This window comes from Macaca fascicularis, chromosome 19 (assembly GCF_037993035.2).
Source record: "Macaca fascicularis isolate 582-1 chromosome 19, T2T-MFA8v1.1".
NCBI classification, from domain to species: Eukaryota; Metazoa; Chordata; class Mammalia; order Primates; family Cercopithecidae; genus Macaca; species Macaca fascicularis.
In genome coordinates this window covers 57,041,904-57,054,420 of record NC_088393.1, presented here as the reverse complement: position 1 = coordinate 57,054,420, position 12,517 = coordinate 57,041,904, and the positions used below count along the sequence as shown (strand labels likewise).

Genomic DNA, 12,517 nt, shown 5'->3' with positions numbered 1-12,517 from the left:
GAGAGTCTGACTGTATTATTTTCTTATTGCCACTACAACTTACCACGAACTTAGTGGCTTAAAACAACACAAGTTTATTAGAATGCAGTTCTAGGCCAGGCACGGTGGCTCATGCCTGTAATCCCAGCACTTTGGGAGGCCGAGACGGGTGGATCACGAGGTCAGAAGATCGAGACCATCCTGGCTAACATGGTGAAACCCCATCTCTACTAAAATACAAAAAAAAAATTAGCCGGGCATGGTGGCGGGCGCCTGTAGTTCCAGCTACTTGGGAGGCTGAGGCAGGAGAATGGCGTGAACCCGGGAGGCAGAAATTGCAGTGAGCCGAGATCACACCACTGCACTCCAGCCTGGGTGACAGAGCGAGACTCCGTCTCAAAAAAAAAAAAAAAAAAAAGAATGCAGTTCTAGAAGTTAGACGTCTAAAATGGGGTGGCAGGGCTGTGTTTCTTCTGGAGGCTCTAGGGGAGAGTCTGTTTCCTTGCCTTTTCTAGCTTCAGGAAGCCACCCCCATTCCTTGGCTCATGGCTGTTCCTCCGTCTTCAAACTTCAAAGCCAGCACCATTGGCATCCGCTCTTCTCTGACCTCTATGTCCATCCTCACATCTTCCATGAATCAGACCTTCCTGCATCCCTCTTATTTATTTATTTTTTTTATTTTTTGAGACAGAATCTCACTCTGTTGCCCAGGCTGGAGTGCGGTGGCTCAGTCTTGGCTCACTGAGGCCTCCACCTCCTGGGTGCAAGCAATTCTCCTGCCTCAGCCTCCCCAGTCGCTGGGATTACAGGCGACCGCCACCATGCCCAGCTAATTTAGTTATTTTTAGTAGAGATGGGGTTTTGCCATGTTGGCCAGGCTGGTCTTGAACTCCTGGCCTCAGGTGATCCACCCGCCTCAGCCTCCCAAAGTGCTGGGATTACAGGCGTGAGCCACAGTGCCCAGCCACATCCCTATTTTAAAGACCTTTATGATTAGTGTGCCTACCCAACTGATCCAAAATAATCTCCCTAACTCATCAGCCTTAATTTTTTATTTTTTATTTTTTTGAGACAGGGTCTTCCTTTGTCAAGCAGGCTAGAGCGCAGTGGTGTGATCATAGCTCACTGTAGCCTTGACTTCCTTGGCTTAAATGATCCTTCCACCTCAGCCTCCCAAGTAGCTGGATTACTGGGGTGCACAACCACACCTGGCTTTTCGTTTTGTTTTTGAGACAGAGTCTCATTCTGTCGCCCAGGCTGGAGTGCAGTGGTGCCATCTCAGCTCACTGCAACCTCCGCCTCCCAGGTTCAGGTGATTCTCCCTCCTCAGTCTCCAGATTAGCTGGGATTACAGGCGCGAGCCACCCTACCCAGCTAATTTTTGTATTTTTAGTAGAGACGGGGTTTCACCATGTTGACTAGGCTTGTCTTGAACTCCTGACCTCAGGCAATCCAGCCACCTTGGCCTCCCAAAGTGCTGGGATATCAGGAGTGAGCCCAGTGCCTGACCCACCTTTTAAATTTTGTTCTAACTTATTGAGAAAAAATGGCACCTTGGCTGGGTGCGGTGGCTCACGTCTGTAATCTCAGCACTTTGGGAGGCCGTATCAGGTGGATCCCTTAAAGTTAGGAGTTCGAGACCAGCCTGGCCAACATGATGAAACCTCATCTCTACTAAAAATACAAAAATTAGGTTAGGCGCGGTGGTTCACGCTTGTAATCCCAGCACTTTGGGATGCCGAGGTGGGCGGATCATGAGGTTGGGAGTTTGAGACCAGCCTGGCCAACATGGTGAAACCCCATCTCTACTAAAAATACAAAAATTAGCCTGGTGTGGTTGCGCACACCTGTAATCCCAGCTACTCGGGAAGCTGAGGCAGGAGAATCACTTGAACCCAGGAGGCAAAGGTTGCAGTAAGCCAAGATCATACCACTGGACTCCAGCCTGGGCGACACAGCGAGACCCCATCTCAAAAAAAAAAAAAAAAATTAGCTGGTGTGGTGGTGCACGCCTGTAATCCCAGCTACTCAGGAGGCTGAGGCAGCAGAATCACTTGAACCCGGGAGGCGGAGGTTGCAGTGAACCGAGATTGTGCCGCTGCACTCCAGCCTGGGCAACAAGAGCAAGACTCTGACTCAAAACAAAAGCTAAAAGAAACAAACAAGAAAAAACGAGAATGGGAGAAAAGAGGAGACAGAGACCAGAAAGTTGGGGGACAAAGAGAAATAGAGAAGGCCAAAGACCATGAAATAAATGAACAGACTTAGACAGAGGGAAGATAGAGACCCAGAGAGAGGGATACAGAAGTCCAGGGGACACAGCACCCCAAAAAGGGTGGGTACGGTGGTTTACACCTATAATCCTAGCACTTGGAGAGGTCTAGTATGGTGGATTGCTTGAGCTCAGGAGTAGAAGACCAGCCTGGGCAACATAGCAAGACCCCGCTTCTACAAAAATTACAAAAAATAGCCATGCATGGTGGCTCACACCTGTAATCCCAGCACTTTGGGAGGCCAAGGCAGGCAGATCACCTGAGGTCAACAGTTCGGACCAGACTGATCAACATGAAGAAATCCCGTCTCTACTAAAAATACAAAATTAGCTGGGCATGGTGGCACATGCCTGTAATCCCAGCTACTTGAGAGGCTGAGACAGGAGAATCACTTGAACCTGGGAGGCAGAGGTTGCGGTGAGCCAAGATTGCACCATGGCACTCCAGCCTGGGCAACAAGAGAGAAACCCTGGCTCAAAAAAAAAAAAAAAAAACTGGGAGATAATTTGAGCCCAGAAAGTTGAGGCTGCAGTGAGTAGTGCCACTAGACTCCAGCCTGGGTGACAGAGTGAGACCCCATCTCTTTTTATTTTTATTTTTATTTATTTATTTATTTATTTTTTGAGACAGAGTCTCGCTCTGTCTCCCAGGCTGGAGTGCAGTGGCGCGATCTCGGCTCACTGCAAGCTCCGCCTCCCGGGTTCACGCCATTCTCCTGCCTCAGCCTCCTGAGTAGCTGGGACTACAGGCGCCCACAACCGCGCCCGGCTAATTTTTTGTATTTTTAGTAGAGACGGGGTTTCACCATGTTAGCCAGGATAGTCTCGATCTCCTGACCTTGTGATCCGCCCGCCTTGGCCTCCCAAAGTGCTGGGATTACAGGCGTGAGCCACCGCGCCCAGCCGAGACCCCATCTCAAAAAAAAAAAAAAAAAAGGAAAGAAAAAGGAAGAAAAGAAAGAGAAAGAAAGAAGAGCGCGGGGTGCGGTGGCTCATGCCTGTAATCCCAGCACTTTGGGGGGCTGAGGTGGGCAGATCACCTGAGATCAGGAGTTTGAGACCAGCCTGGCCATCATGGCAAAACCTCGCCTCTACTAAAAATACAATTAGCCTCGTGTGGTGGCAGACGCCTGTAATCCCAGCTACTCGGGGGGCTGAGGCAGCAGAATTGCTTGAATTCAGGAGGCGGAGGTTGCAGTGAGCCAAGATCGCGCCACTGCACTCTAGCCTGGGCAACTGTGCAAGACTCTGTCTCAAAAAAAAAAAAAAAGTAAAAGAAAAAGAAAGGCCTGGGAGCAGTGGCTCACACCTGTAATCCCAGTACTTTGGGAGGCCAAGGCAGGCAGTTCACGAGGTCAGGAGTTTGAGACCAGCCTAGCCAACATGGTGAAACCCTGTCTCTACTAAAAATACAAAAATTAGGTGGGCATAGTGACGGGTGCCTGGAATCCCACCTACTCAGGAGGCTGAGACAGGAGAATCGCTTGAAATCCGCAGGCAGAGGTTGCAGTGAGCTGAGATCACACCACTGCACTCTAGCCTGGACAACAAGAGTGAAACTGTCTCAAGAGAAAGAAAAAAGAAAGAAAAGAAAAGATAGAGAAGGGAGGAAGGGAGGAAGGAAGCAGGAATGGAAGGAAAGAAGACAGATAAAGAGCGCCAGGATTAGCAGGGTGTTCTAACCACTTAGTGCCTCTCTCCACACCCCCAGCAGCGGGCGACCGGGAGTTCTTTCCTGGGAGTCTGGGTGATCAATCCCCTCCACTTCCCCCAAGCCCATCCGATGGGGCTATTTTTATGCAGTGTCACTGGACACCAGTGCCTAGAAGGCCACCGTCTTGTCTCTACGCCCTTCAGTTCCTGAGAATGACCCTGTGGCATCTCCCCGGCCCACACCCTCAACCCCCACCCGTTCCTGGCAAGCCCAGCCTCCTTTTGCGAGAGTCATAGCCACAGCTCAGGCCCTGCTGGATCTCAGAGTCTTGCGAAGAAGCCAGGTGGAGACTCCAGGGCGAACTCTGGGGAGAGAATGGGGCGTGCGTGCACTGCTCAGTGGTTTGCAGCTGCCAGAGTGACCCTAGGACGGGACAGCCAGCGGGACTGTGGCAGGACCCACATGGGGTGATGGTCAGGGAGAGATTCAGAGATAATGACTCCCGAGACTCTAAGTCCTCTAGGCACGCTAAGGGGAGACCCAAAGGGGAGGGGGAGAGGAAGCCTGAGGCAGAGGCATGGAGGGCTAAGAGATAATGAGCAAAAAGAGACCTAGAGAGGAGAGACAAAGAGACCAAGAGAGACAAGAGATAAACGGAGACAGACCAAGAGTCAAAATAAAGACGGAGATGAAGACGTAGAGGCTGGCAGACGGACCCATACAGAGGGGCCCGGAACGACGAATCTCAGAAATAAATGACTCATGGAGATACTCAGAGATACATCCCAACAGAGACAGAGACCCACAGGGGACAGCTGGATACAGAAACACAAGAGACAGAGGTGCAAAAAGGCAACTCCAGGCCGGGCGCGGCGGGTCACCCCTGTAACCCCAGCACCTTGGGTGGCCAAGGCGGAAATATCACTTGAGGTCGGGAGTACCAGAACTGCCTGGCCAACATGGCGAAACCCCGTCTCTACTGAAAAAAAAAAAGAAAAAAGAAAAAAAAAATTAGCTGGGCTTGGTGGCACCTGTAATTCCAGCTACTAGGGAGGCTGAGGCACGAGAACCGCTTGAGCCCGGGAGGCAGAGGTTGTTGCAGTGAGCCGAGATCCTGCCACTGCACTCCAGCCTGGGCGACAGAGGGAAACTGTGTCTCAAAAATAAAATAAAATAAAAAGAAAGGAAAAAGAAAAGAGGCCGCTGCAACCGAAGGCTCAGATTCTGACGAGACACACGCACATGGAAACTTGGAGAGACGCAGGACAGGATCCCGGCGGCAGAGGGACAGAGGGAAAGGGGACCCCGGGACGGCAAAGGCACAGAGCAGGCGCTGGCGGCGGCGGCGGGGCAGGTCGGCCGTCCCGGCAGAGGGCGCGCGGTCGCCCTGTCGCCCTCCGCTCCGCTGGGGTCACAGTGCCCCCTCCCCCGCGCCCTGGCCGCCCTGCCGGGCTATTTTTACGCGCGGACACCGGACACCGAGCTGGGGCTGGGGCGGCGGCGGCGGCCGAGGCGGGGCCGCACCGGGGCCGGGCATCGGGGCCACACGTCCGTTCGCGGGTCGCCGGGGCTGCGCGCGCCATGGAGCCGCGGTGCCCGCCGCCGTGCGGCTGCTGCGAGCGGCTGGTGCTCAACGTGGCGGGGCTGCGCTTCGAGACGCGGGCGCGCACGCTGGGCCGCTTCCCGGACACTCTGCTAGGGGACCCCGCGCGCCGCGGCCGTTTCTACGACGACGCACGCCGCGAGTACTTCTTCGACCGGCACCGGCCCAGCTTCGACGCCGTGCTCTACTACTACCAGTCGGGCGGGCGGCTGCGGCGGCCGGCGCACGTGCCGCTCGACGTCTTCCTGGAGGAGGTGGCCTTCTACGGGCTGGGCGCGGCGGCCCTGGCGCGCCTGCGCGAGGACGAGGGCTGCCCGGTGCCGCCTGAGCGCCCCCTGCCCCGCCGCGCCTTCGCGCGCCAGCTGTGGCTGCTCTTCGAGTTTCCCGAGAGCTCGCAGGCTGCGCGCGTGCTCGCCGTAGTCTCGGTGCTGGTCATCCTCGTCTCCATCGTCGTCTTCTGCCTCGAGACGCTGCCTGACTTCCGCGACGACCGCGACGGCCCGGGGCTTGCTGCCGTAGCCGCAGCTGGCCCGGTGAGAGGCGGGGCGTGGGTGGAGATGGGCGGGGTTTGGGAGGAGATGGGCGGGGTCCAGAGGGGACCTGGCCAATAATAAGGCGGGGCCAGGGGCTGCGAGGGGTGGGCCAGCCAAAGACAGGGTGGACGGGAGGCGGGGCCTGAGGATCCAAGTCGGAGGACCGGCCCCATCAGAAGGTGGGGTTGAGGTCAGTGAGAAACCCGGTGAGCAGAGGGCAGGGCGCTTGGTGCAAGGGGTAGGAGGACAGGAACCTTAAAAATCAGAGCTGAGGGGCCCCAGGAGAGCCTGAAAACTCCGGGGTCTGTGCGGCTGGGAAGGATGTGCTGGGGGTGATGGAAGCCAGGCCCTGAATAACGCCAGCTGAGGGTGCTGGAGCCCGAGGGGTAAGAGTAGGAGGAATCTATGGAAAGAAAGCCAGGCTTAGGGGCCAGAGGAGGAGCCTAGTGCTCAGCTTGCAGAGGTCTTTCTTTTTTTTTTTTTTTTTTTTTTCTGTGAGACAGAGTTTTGCTCTGTCGCCCAGGCTGGAGTGCAATGACGCTATCTTGGCTCACTGCAAACTCCGCCTCCCGGGTTCAAGCGATTCTCCTGCCTTAGCCTCCTAAGTAGCTGGGATTACAGGTGCAGGCCACCACGCCCGGCTAATTTTTGTATTTTTAGTAGAGATTGGGTTTCATCATGTGGGCCAGGATGGTCTCTATCTCCTGGCCTCGTGATCTGCCCGCCTCAGCTTCCCAAAGTGCTGGGATTACAGACGTGAGCCACCGCGCTCGGCCGCATTATAGTCTGGGCTGGGACAGGGGAGGGCAAGGAAAAGCTAGGCACAAGGTGGTGGGGCCGGGGCAGGGACCCTCCGCATCTAGAAAATCAACAGTGGAGGCGGGACTTTCGGAGAGAAGAGGTTGCACCCTACTCAAACATGAGTTCCCAGGCATGAAGGGGCAGGAACCACCTCTCCAGCCACCCACCAGGTCAGGAAACCAGAAAGTCAATGGCCCAGGGATGATTCCTGGGATCCTGGGAGGAAGTCTGGGACAACCAGGTCACCGAGGGCCTTGGTGCAGCGGCTACTGACCAGTGTGTAAAGAGGAGCTGGGTATTTAAATGATGATTAAGATTGTCCCCGTGTCCCCGCCCCAGCCTGACCCTCCCTGAACACTTTCCTCCCTGCAGTTCCCCGCTCGGCTGAATGGCTCCAGCCAAGTGCCTGGAAATCCACCCCGCCTGCCCTTCAATGACCCATTCTTCGTAGTGGAGACGCTGTGTATTTGTTGGTTCTCCTTTGAGCTGCTAGTACGCCTCCTGGCCTGTCCAAGCAAGGCGATCTTCTTCAAGAACGTGATGAACCTCATCGATTTTGTGGCTATCCTGCCCTACTTTGTGGCACTAGGCACCGAGCTGGCCCGGCAGCGAGGGGTGGGCCAACAGGCCATGTCACTGGCCATCCTGAGAGTCATCCGATTGGTGCGTGTCTTCCGCATCTTCAAGCTGTCCCGGCACTCAAAGGGCCTGCAAATCTTGGGCCAGACGCTTCGGGCCTCCATGCGTGAGCTGGGCCTCCTCATCTTTTTCCTCTTCATCGGTGTGGTCCTTTTTTCCAGTGCGGTCTACTTTGCCGAAGTCGACCGGGTGGACTCCCATTTCACTAGCATCCCTGAGTCCTTCTGGTGGGCGGTGGTCACCATGACTACAGTTGGCTATGGAGACATGGCACCTGTCACTGTAGGTGGCAAGATAGTGGGCTCTCTGTGTGCCATTGCCGGCGTGCTGACCATTTCCCTGCCTGTGCCCGTCATTGTCTCCAATTTCAGCTACTTTTATCACCGGGAGACAGAGGGCGAAGAGGCTGGGATGTTCAGCCATGTGGACACGCAGCCTTGTGGCCCACTGGAGGGCAAGGCCAATGGGGGGCTGGTGGATGGGGAGGTACCTGAGCTACCACCTCCACTCTGGGCACCCCCAGGGAAACATCTGGTCACCGAAGTGTGAGGGACAGTTGAGGTCTGCAGGACCTCACACCTCCCTAGAGGGAGGGAGGGAGGGCAGGGTGGAGGGCAAGGCTGGGGGGAGGGGATTGGGTTTAGGAAGAGCTAGGTTAAGTGGTAACGAGTGGGGAAACACTGAGTCTTGTTGGGTCTCGGGTTGTGTGGTTTGGTAGCTCCTGTGGGTATCTCCTGAAGCAGCAGCGAATGGCAATGAGTTGTGTTGTGTTAATGAAGACTCAATTGGTTCATATTACACTGAGTTGTGCAAAGCTCATGGAGCCTTTTGGGGTAGTGTTGAGATAGGTTTGGTCATATCATTTTGTGAGTTTCCTAGTCAGTGTTGGGTTTCGTTGGGTTGTGAGTCTGGGTGAGTGTTGTCTAGCTGCATTATGTAGGATTCTGTGGTTTGGTGGGTCACCTAGGGCCATGTTGGGTCAAGTTAGATGGTCCCCCATGGCATGGTTGAGATTGATTGTGTGTGGTGTTCAGTTTCATTGAGACATGGTGGAAATTGTGTAGCTTTGTGATTCTTCCAGGGCCATGTTATTTTAAGTTCTGTGAACTTGTGAGTCATGTAGAAATGTAAAGAGTCAAGTGGTAGAATTTGAGCTTTCTAGGTAACATTGGGTTAAGTATGTATGACCAAATTAATCTTGTAGAATTCTGCTGGGCTGAATTGTGTAGAGGTGTGTGGCTAGACATTTTTCACGGCCACAGCGAGTTGAGTTGTGTTGAGTTGTACAACCATATGGGCCTTGTAAGGCCAGTTCAGTTGGGTCATGCCACTGTTTGAATCTCATAGGGCCATGTTGAGTTGAGTTCCATTGAGTTGTGTCACTATGTGAGTCCTACAGGAAGTTGGGTTGAGTTGGACTGTGTGAGTGAGTTCCATAGGGCCACATCGGGCTGTTTTGTGTTTAGTGGTAGCACCAGGACCCAAAGGTAATAGCAATGAGGAAGTATCGTGTATCAGGGAGCAAATGCGGTGGCGAGGGCTCTGGGAGATGTGCTGAGCTGGCTCCCCAGCTCACTGTAGGGGGTGGGACTGGATTCTTTATCCATGGGATTGGGTGTTCATCCAGAGGTGACTGGGGTGAACTAGGAAAAGGTGGATGCTCCTCCTCTTTACCCCACATCCACTTTATTGTGCTGTTCACCCCCAATCTCCCCTACAGTTCTATGCTCAGACATGGAGGTCAGAGCCACAAGGGAAGGGGGAGAGGGGGAGAAAACTGTACTCTGTCCAGACATGATAGAGGGACAGAGCCAAAAGGATGGGGAAAGAGACCCAGAAAAAGGAAGAGATGGAAACCCAGAGAGACAGAGACCCAAAGGGAGCAACATAGAGACTCAGGGAGAAGAAGACAAAGACCTGGAGGGTGGGGTATGGCAGAGATGCAGAAAAGGGGAACAGAAATCCAGAGTGAGAAGGTGACAGAGACCAAGAGCAGGGGATAGAAGCCGGGCGAAGTGGCCCACACCTGTAATCTCAGCACTCTGAGAGGCCAAGGAAGGGGGATTGATTGAGGCCAGAAGTTCAAGACCAGCCTGGGCAACATGGTGAGACCCCATCTCTACAAAAAATATAAAAATTAGCTGTGGTGGCACATGCCTGTGATCCCAGCTACTCAGGAAGCTGAGGCAGAAGGATCCCTTGACCCTGAGAAATAGAGGCTGCATTGAGCCATGATTGCATCACTGCACTCCAGCCTGGGTAACAGAGGGAGCCCCCGTCTCAACAAACAAACAAAAAGAGTGGGGGGACAGAGACCCAGGGGGCAGTGTCAGGCACCCAGAGTTAGAGACAGAACAACAGAGTCTCAGGGAAAGAGAACCACAATAGAAAAAGGCAGAAAAGGCCAGGCGCGTGGCTCACGCCTGTAATCCCAGCACTTTGGGAGCCCGAGGTGGGCAGATCACGAGGTCAGGAGATGGAGACCATCCTGGCTAACATGGTGAAACCCCGTCTCTACTCAAAATACAAAAAAATTAGCCGGGTGCGGTGGCGGACGCCTTTAGTCCCAGCTACTCAGGAGGCTGAGGCAGGAGAGTGGCGTGAACCCGGGAGGCGGAGCTTGCAGTGAGCCGAGATCGAGCCACTGCACTCCAGCCTGGGCGACATAGCGAGACTCCGTCTCAAAAAAAAAAAAAAGAAAAAAGAAGAAGAAAAAGGTAGAAAAAGTTGGTGCCCCCGAACCCAAGAGTGACGTACAGTCTATTCCATAGAATCACAGAACGATCCTGAACCAGGCCTGTCACCTACCCTCCCCGAAGCTCAGGAAGGCTGTCAGACAGGCTGGGGGCCTCACTCTGTTTTCCAGGGGAGAAACCTGAGTCTCAGAGCAGGGGAGTGGCTTCCCAAGGTCTCGCAGTTTGTCCCCAGGGGCCAGGCAGGCTGTCTGTCTGCTTCACATGGCCCCGTCAGCCTGCTGGGACACACAGGTCCTCCTGAGTTCCATAGCCTCATTTCTTACAGACAGGGAAACTGAGGCTCAGAGCGGCGGAGGTTACCCAAGGTCACAAGGCCGAACATTTTCAGAATTCTTTCAGAACTCAAAGGGCATTTAGAGGAGAAGGAAGGCTGAAATCACTAACACATATAGGGCTTCCTTTGGTATCAAAGTACTTTACTTGGATTAATTTATTAAAACCTATCCAGTGGTTTACAGACTGTTGTTGTTATTTTTAGCCATACCCACCCCTTTTTTGGGTCAAATAAATCTTCCTTAGAGACACCAGTGGGAAGCATGGGAAGGGAACTGCTTGGAGGAGAACACGCCTCCTCTTGGCAACTCGAAATGCAGCTCAGGAATTCAGTGTGGAAACCCCTGGTTTCATCTGAGCACCTTTTCATACAGCTAAAGAGACGAAGGTACAGATGGTGGGAAGAGTTTGATAATGGTTGAAATTAATAGAAGCTTTAGGTAGTCACTTGTCTCTGAAATGGAGAGAAAGCCACATTTAGGGATAGAATGGAGATGGACCTCATAGTGACAAGAGACAAGTCAGACTCCAGCACAGAGACCTAAAGAGGAGATGCAGAGACGAACTGAGGCCAGGAGGGAGGAGGGGCCCAGAGCAAAAGAGAGAAATCCAAGGGCGAGGGGGAAGAGGGCAGATGGCCGGGAGTGGGGACAGAGACCCCCACAATGGGAAAGAGAAGCAGATAGTGACCCCAAGAGAGAGGATGCAAGAGACTCAGAGAGAAGGAGACTGTGACCCAGTGAGGGTAGACAGATATCCAGAGAAGAAAACTGGGACCCAGAAAGTGGGCGGTGGGGGGGAACAGGCACCTGGGGGGGGAACAGAGACCACAGAGAAGGGGGCCAGAGATCCAGAGAGAGAGGGGGCCAGAGACTCAGAGAGAGGGGGGGACAGAGACCCAGAGAGAGAAGGACAGACCCAGAGTTGGAGGGAGACAGAAATCCAGAGACAGGACAGAGATCCAGACAGGGAGAGGACAGAGACCTGGAGATAGGGGGACAGAAACTGTTTCTCAGTCACTCTGTTTGGAAACCTCATCCCTACTATCCCCTCCAGGACTAGAAGCTAGAAGCTAGAGTCTAGAGTCCTCCTGCTATGGGGCAGGATGTATTGGGTGTTTAGGAACAGGGAAATGTGGAGAAGCCAGAGAGGTGACCCGAACACACACCCAAAGCCTGGGAAGTGGCCCTTCCCCCCACCAATAAATAACTGTGAGGAGCAGGAAACACCCTAACCGGGGACACCCTCCTGCCACCTTGCCATGCTATATTTAGGCTGAGGGGGTGTGGGATGACCCCTGAGGCAGGTGTCAATTTTCCTTCTGAAAATAGCACAGGCAGAGGGAGGCAGAGTCTCAGGGTGGAGGTGTGGTGGGGTGAGGAGCCCGGCTGCCCTCATGACTGTCCTGAGACGCTCTAGCTCCGATCCCATCCCTGTCTTTCTGAGGGTCTCTCAGGGGCTCTGTCCCCTTCTCCGGAGGGTCTGCCCTCAGTCTCTCTGGGCCTCTGTCTTCTCTCTGGGCTTCTGCCCTCCCCCACTCTCTCTAGTCTTGATCCCCCTCTTTCTTTTGGTCTCTCCCCACTTTTCCATGCCTTCATCTGTCACCGCGCACCATTTCTGGAAGGAGCTGATTGTTCTTAAGACACATCTGTCTATCTCTGGGTCCTATAATACCTTGCATGTCTCTTATCTGAGCTCAGGACAAGACCCTCTCCCCGGTCCCCATCCAGGAAATTCCAGGGGAGAGGAGTATGCGGGAGCCCCCACATCCACTGTCTCCCCGGGCCTGGGGCCTTATCACTGCCCAAGCCCAGCTGGTTAATGTCTGGCGTGGAGCTCCTGGGAAGTGGGGAGGAGAGCAGAGAGTGGGAATCTGCCCCGGGATTGACACGCAATTGGCAAAAGACGGCAAAGGAATCTCAGGCCCAGACTCCTGGGGCTAATGGAGGAGGAGGCTGGGGGCTGGACTCCTGAGTCTGAGACGGGGCGGGGTTGGGAGGTGGTGGG

The 12,517-nt window shown here is 54.2% G+C and overlaps 1 protein-coding gene across 1 annotated transcript; it reads left to right on the top strand.

The window, feature by feature from the left end:
* Nucleotides 1-5,390: 5,390 nt before the first annotated feature.
* On the top strand, nt 5,391-10,197 carry KCNA7 (potassium voltage-gated channel subfamily A member 7). The gene is made up of 2 exons (XM_005589853.5): nt 5,391-6,041; nt 7,215-10,197. The coding sequence occupies exons 1-2, from the start codon at nt 5,487-5,489 to the stop codon at nt 8,028-8,030; spliced, it is 1,371 nt and encodes a 456-aa protein (XP_005589910.4). The 5' UTR covers nt 5,391-5,486; the 3' UTR covers nt 8,031-10,197.
* Nucleotides 10,198-12,517: the final 2,320 nt, after the last annotated feature.

Bases quoted from the DNA above. Each gene is read 5' to 3' on its own strand.
- KCNA7 (XM_005589853.5), top strand. From the start codon at position 5,487: ATGGAGCCGCGGTGCCCGCCGCCGTGCGGCTGCTGCGAGCGGCTGGTG. The intron at 6,042-7,214 runs GTGAGAGGCGGG...TCCTCCCTGCAG, and splicing joins CCGTAGCCGCAGCTGGCCCG to TTCCCCGCTCGGCTGAATGG.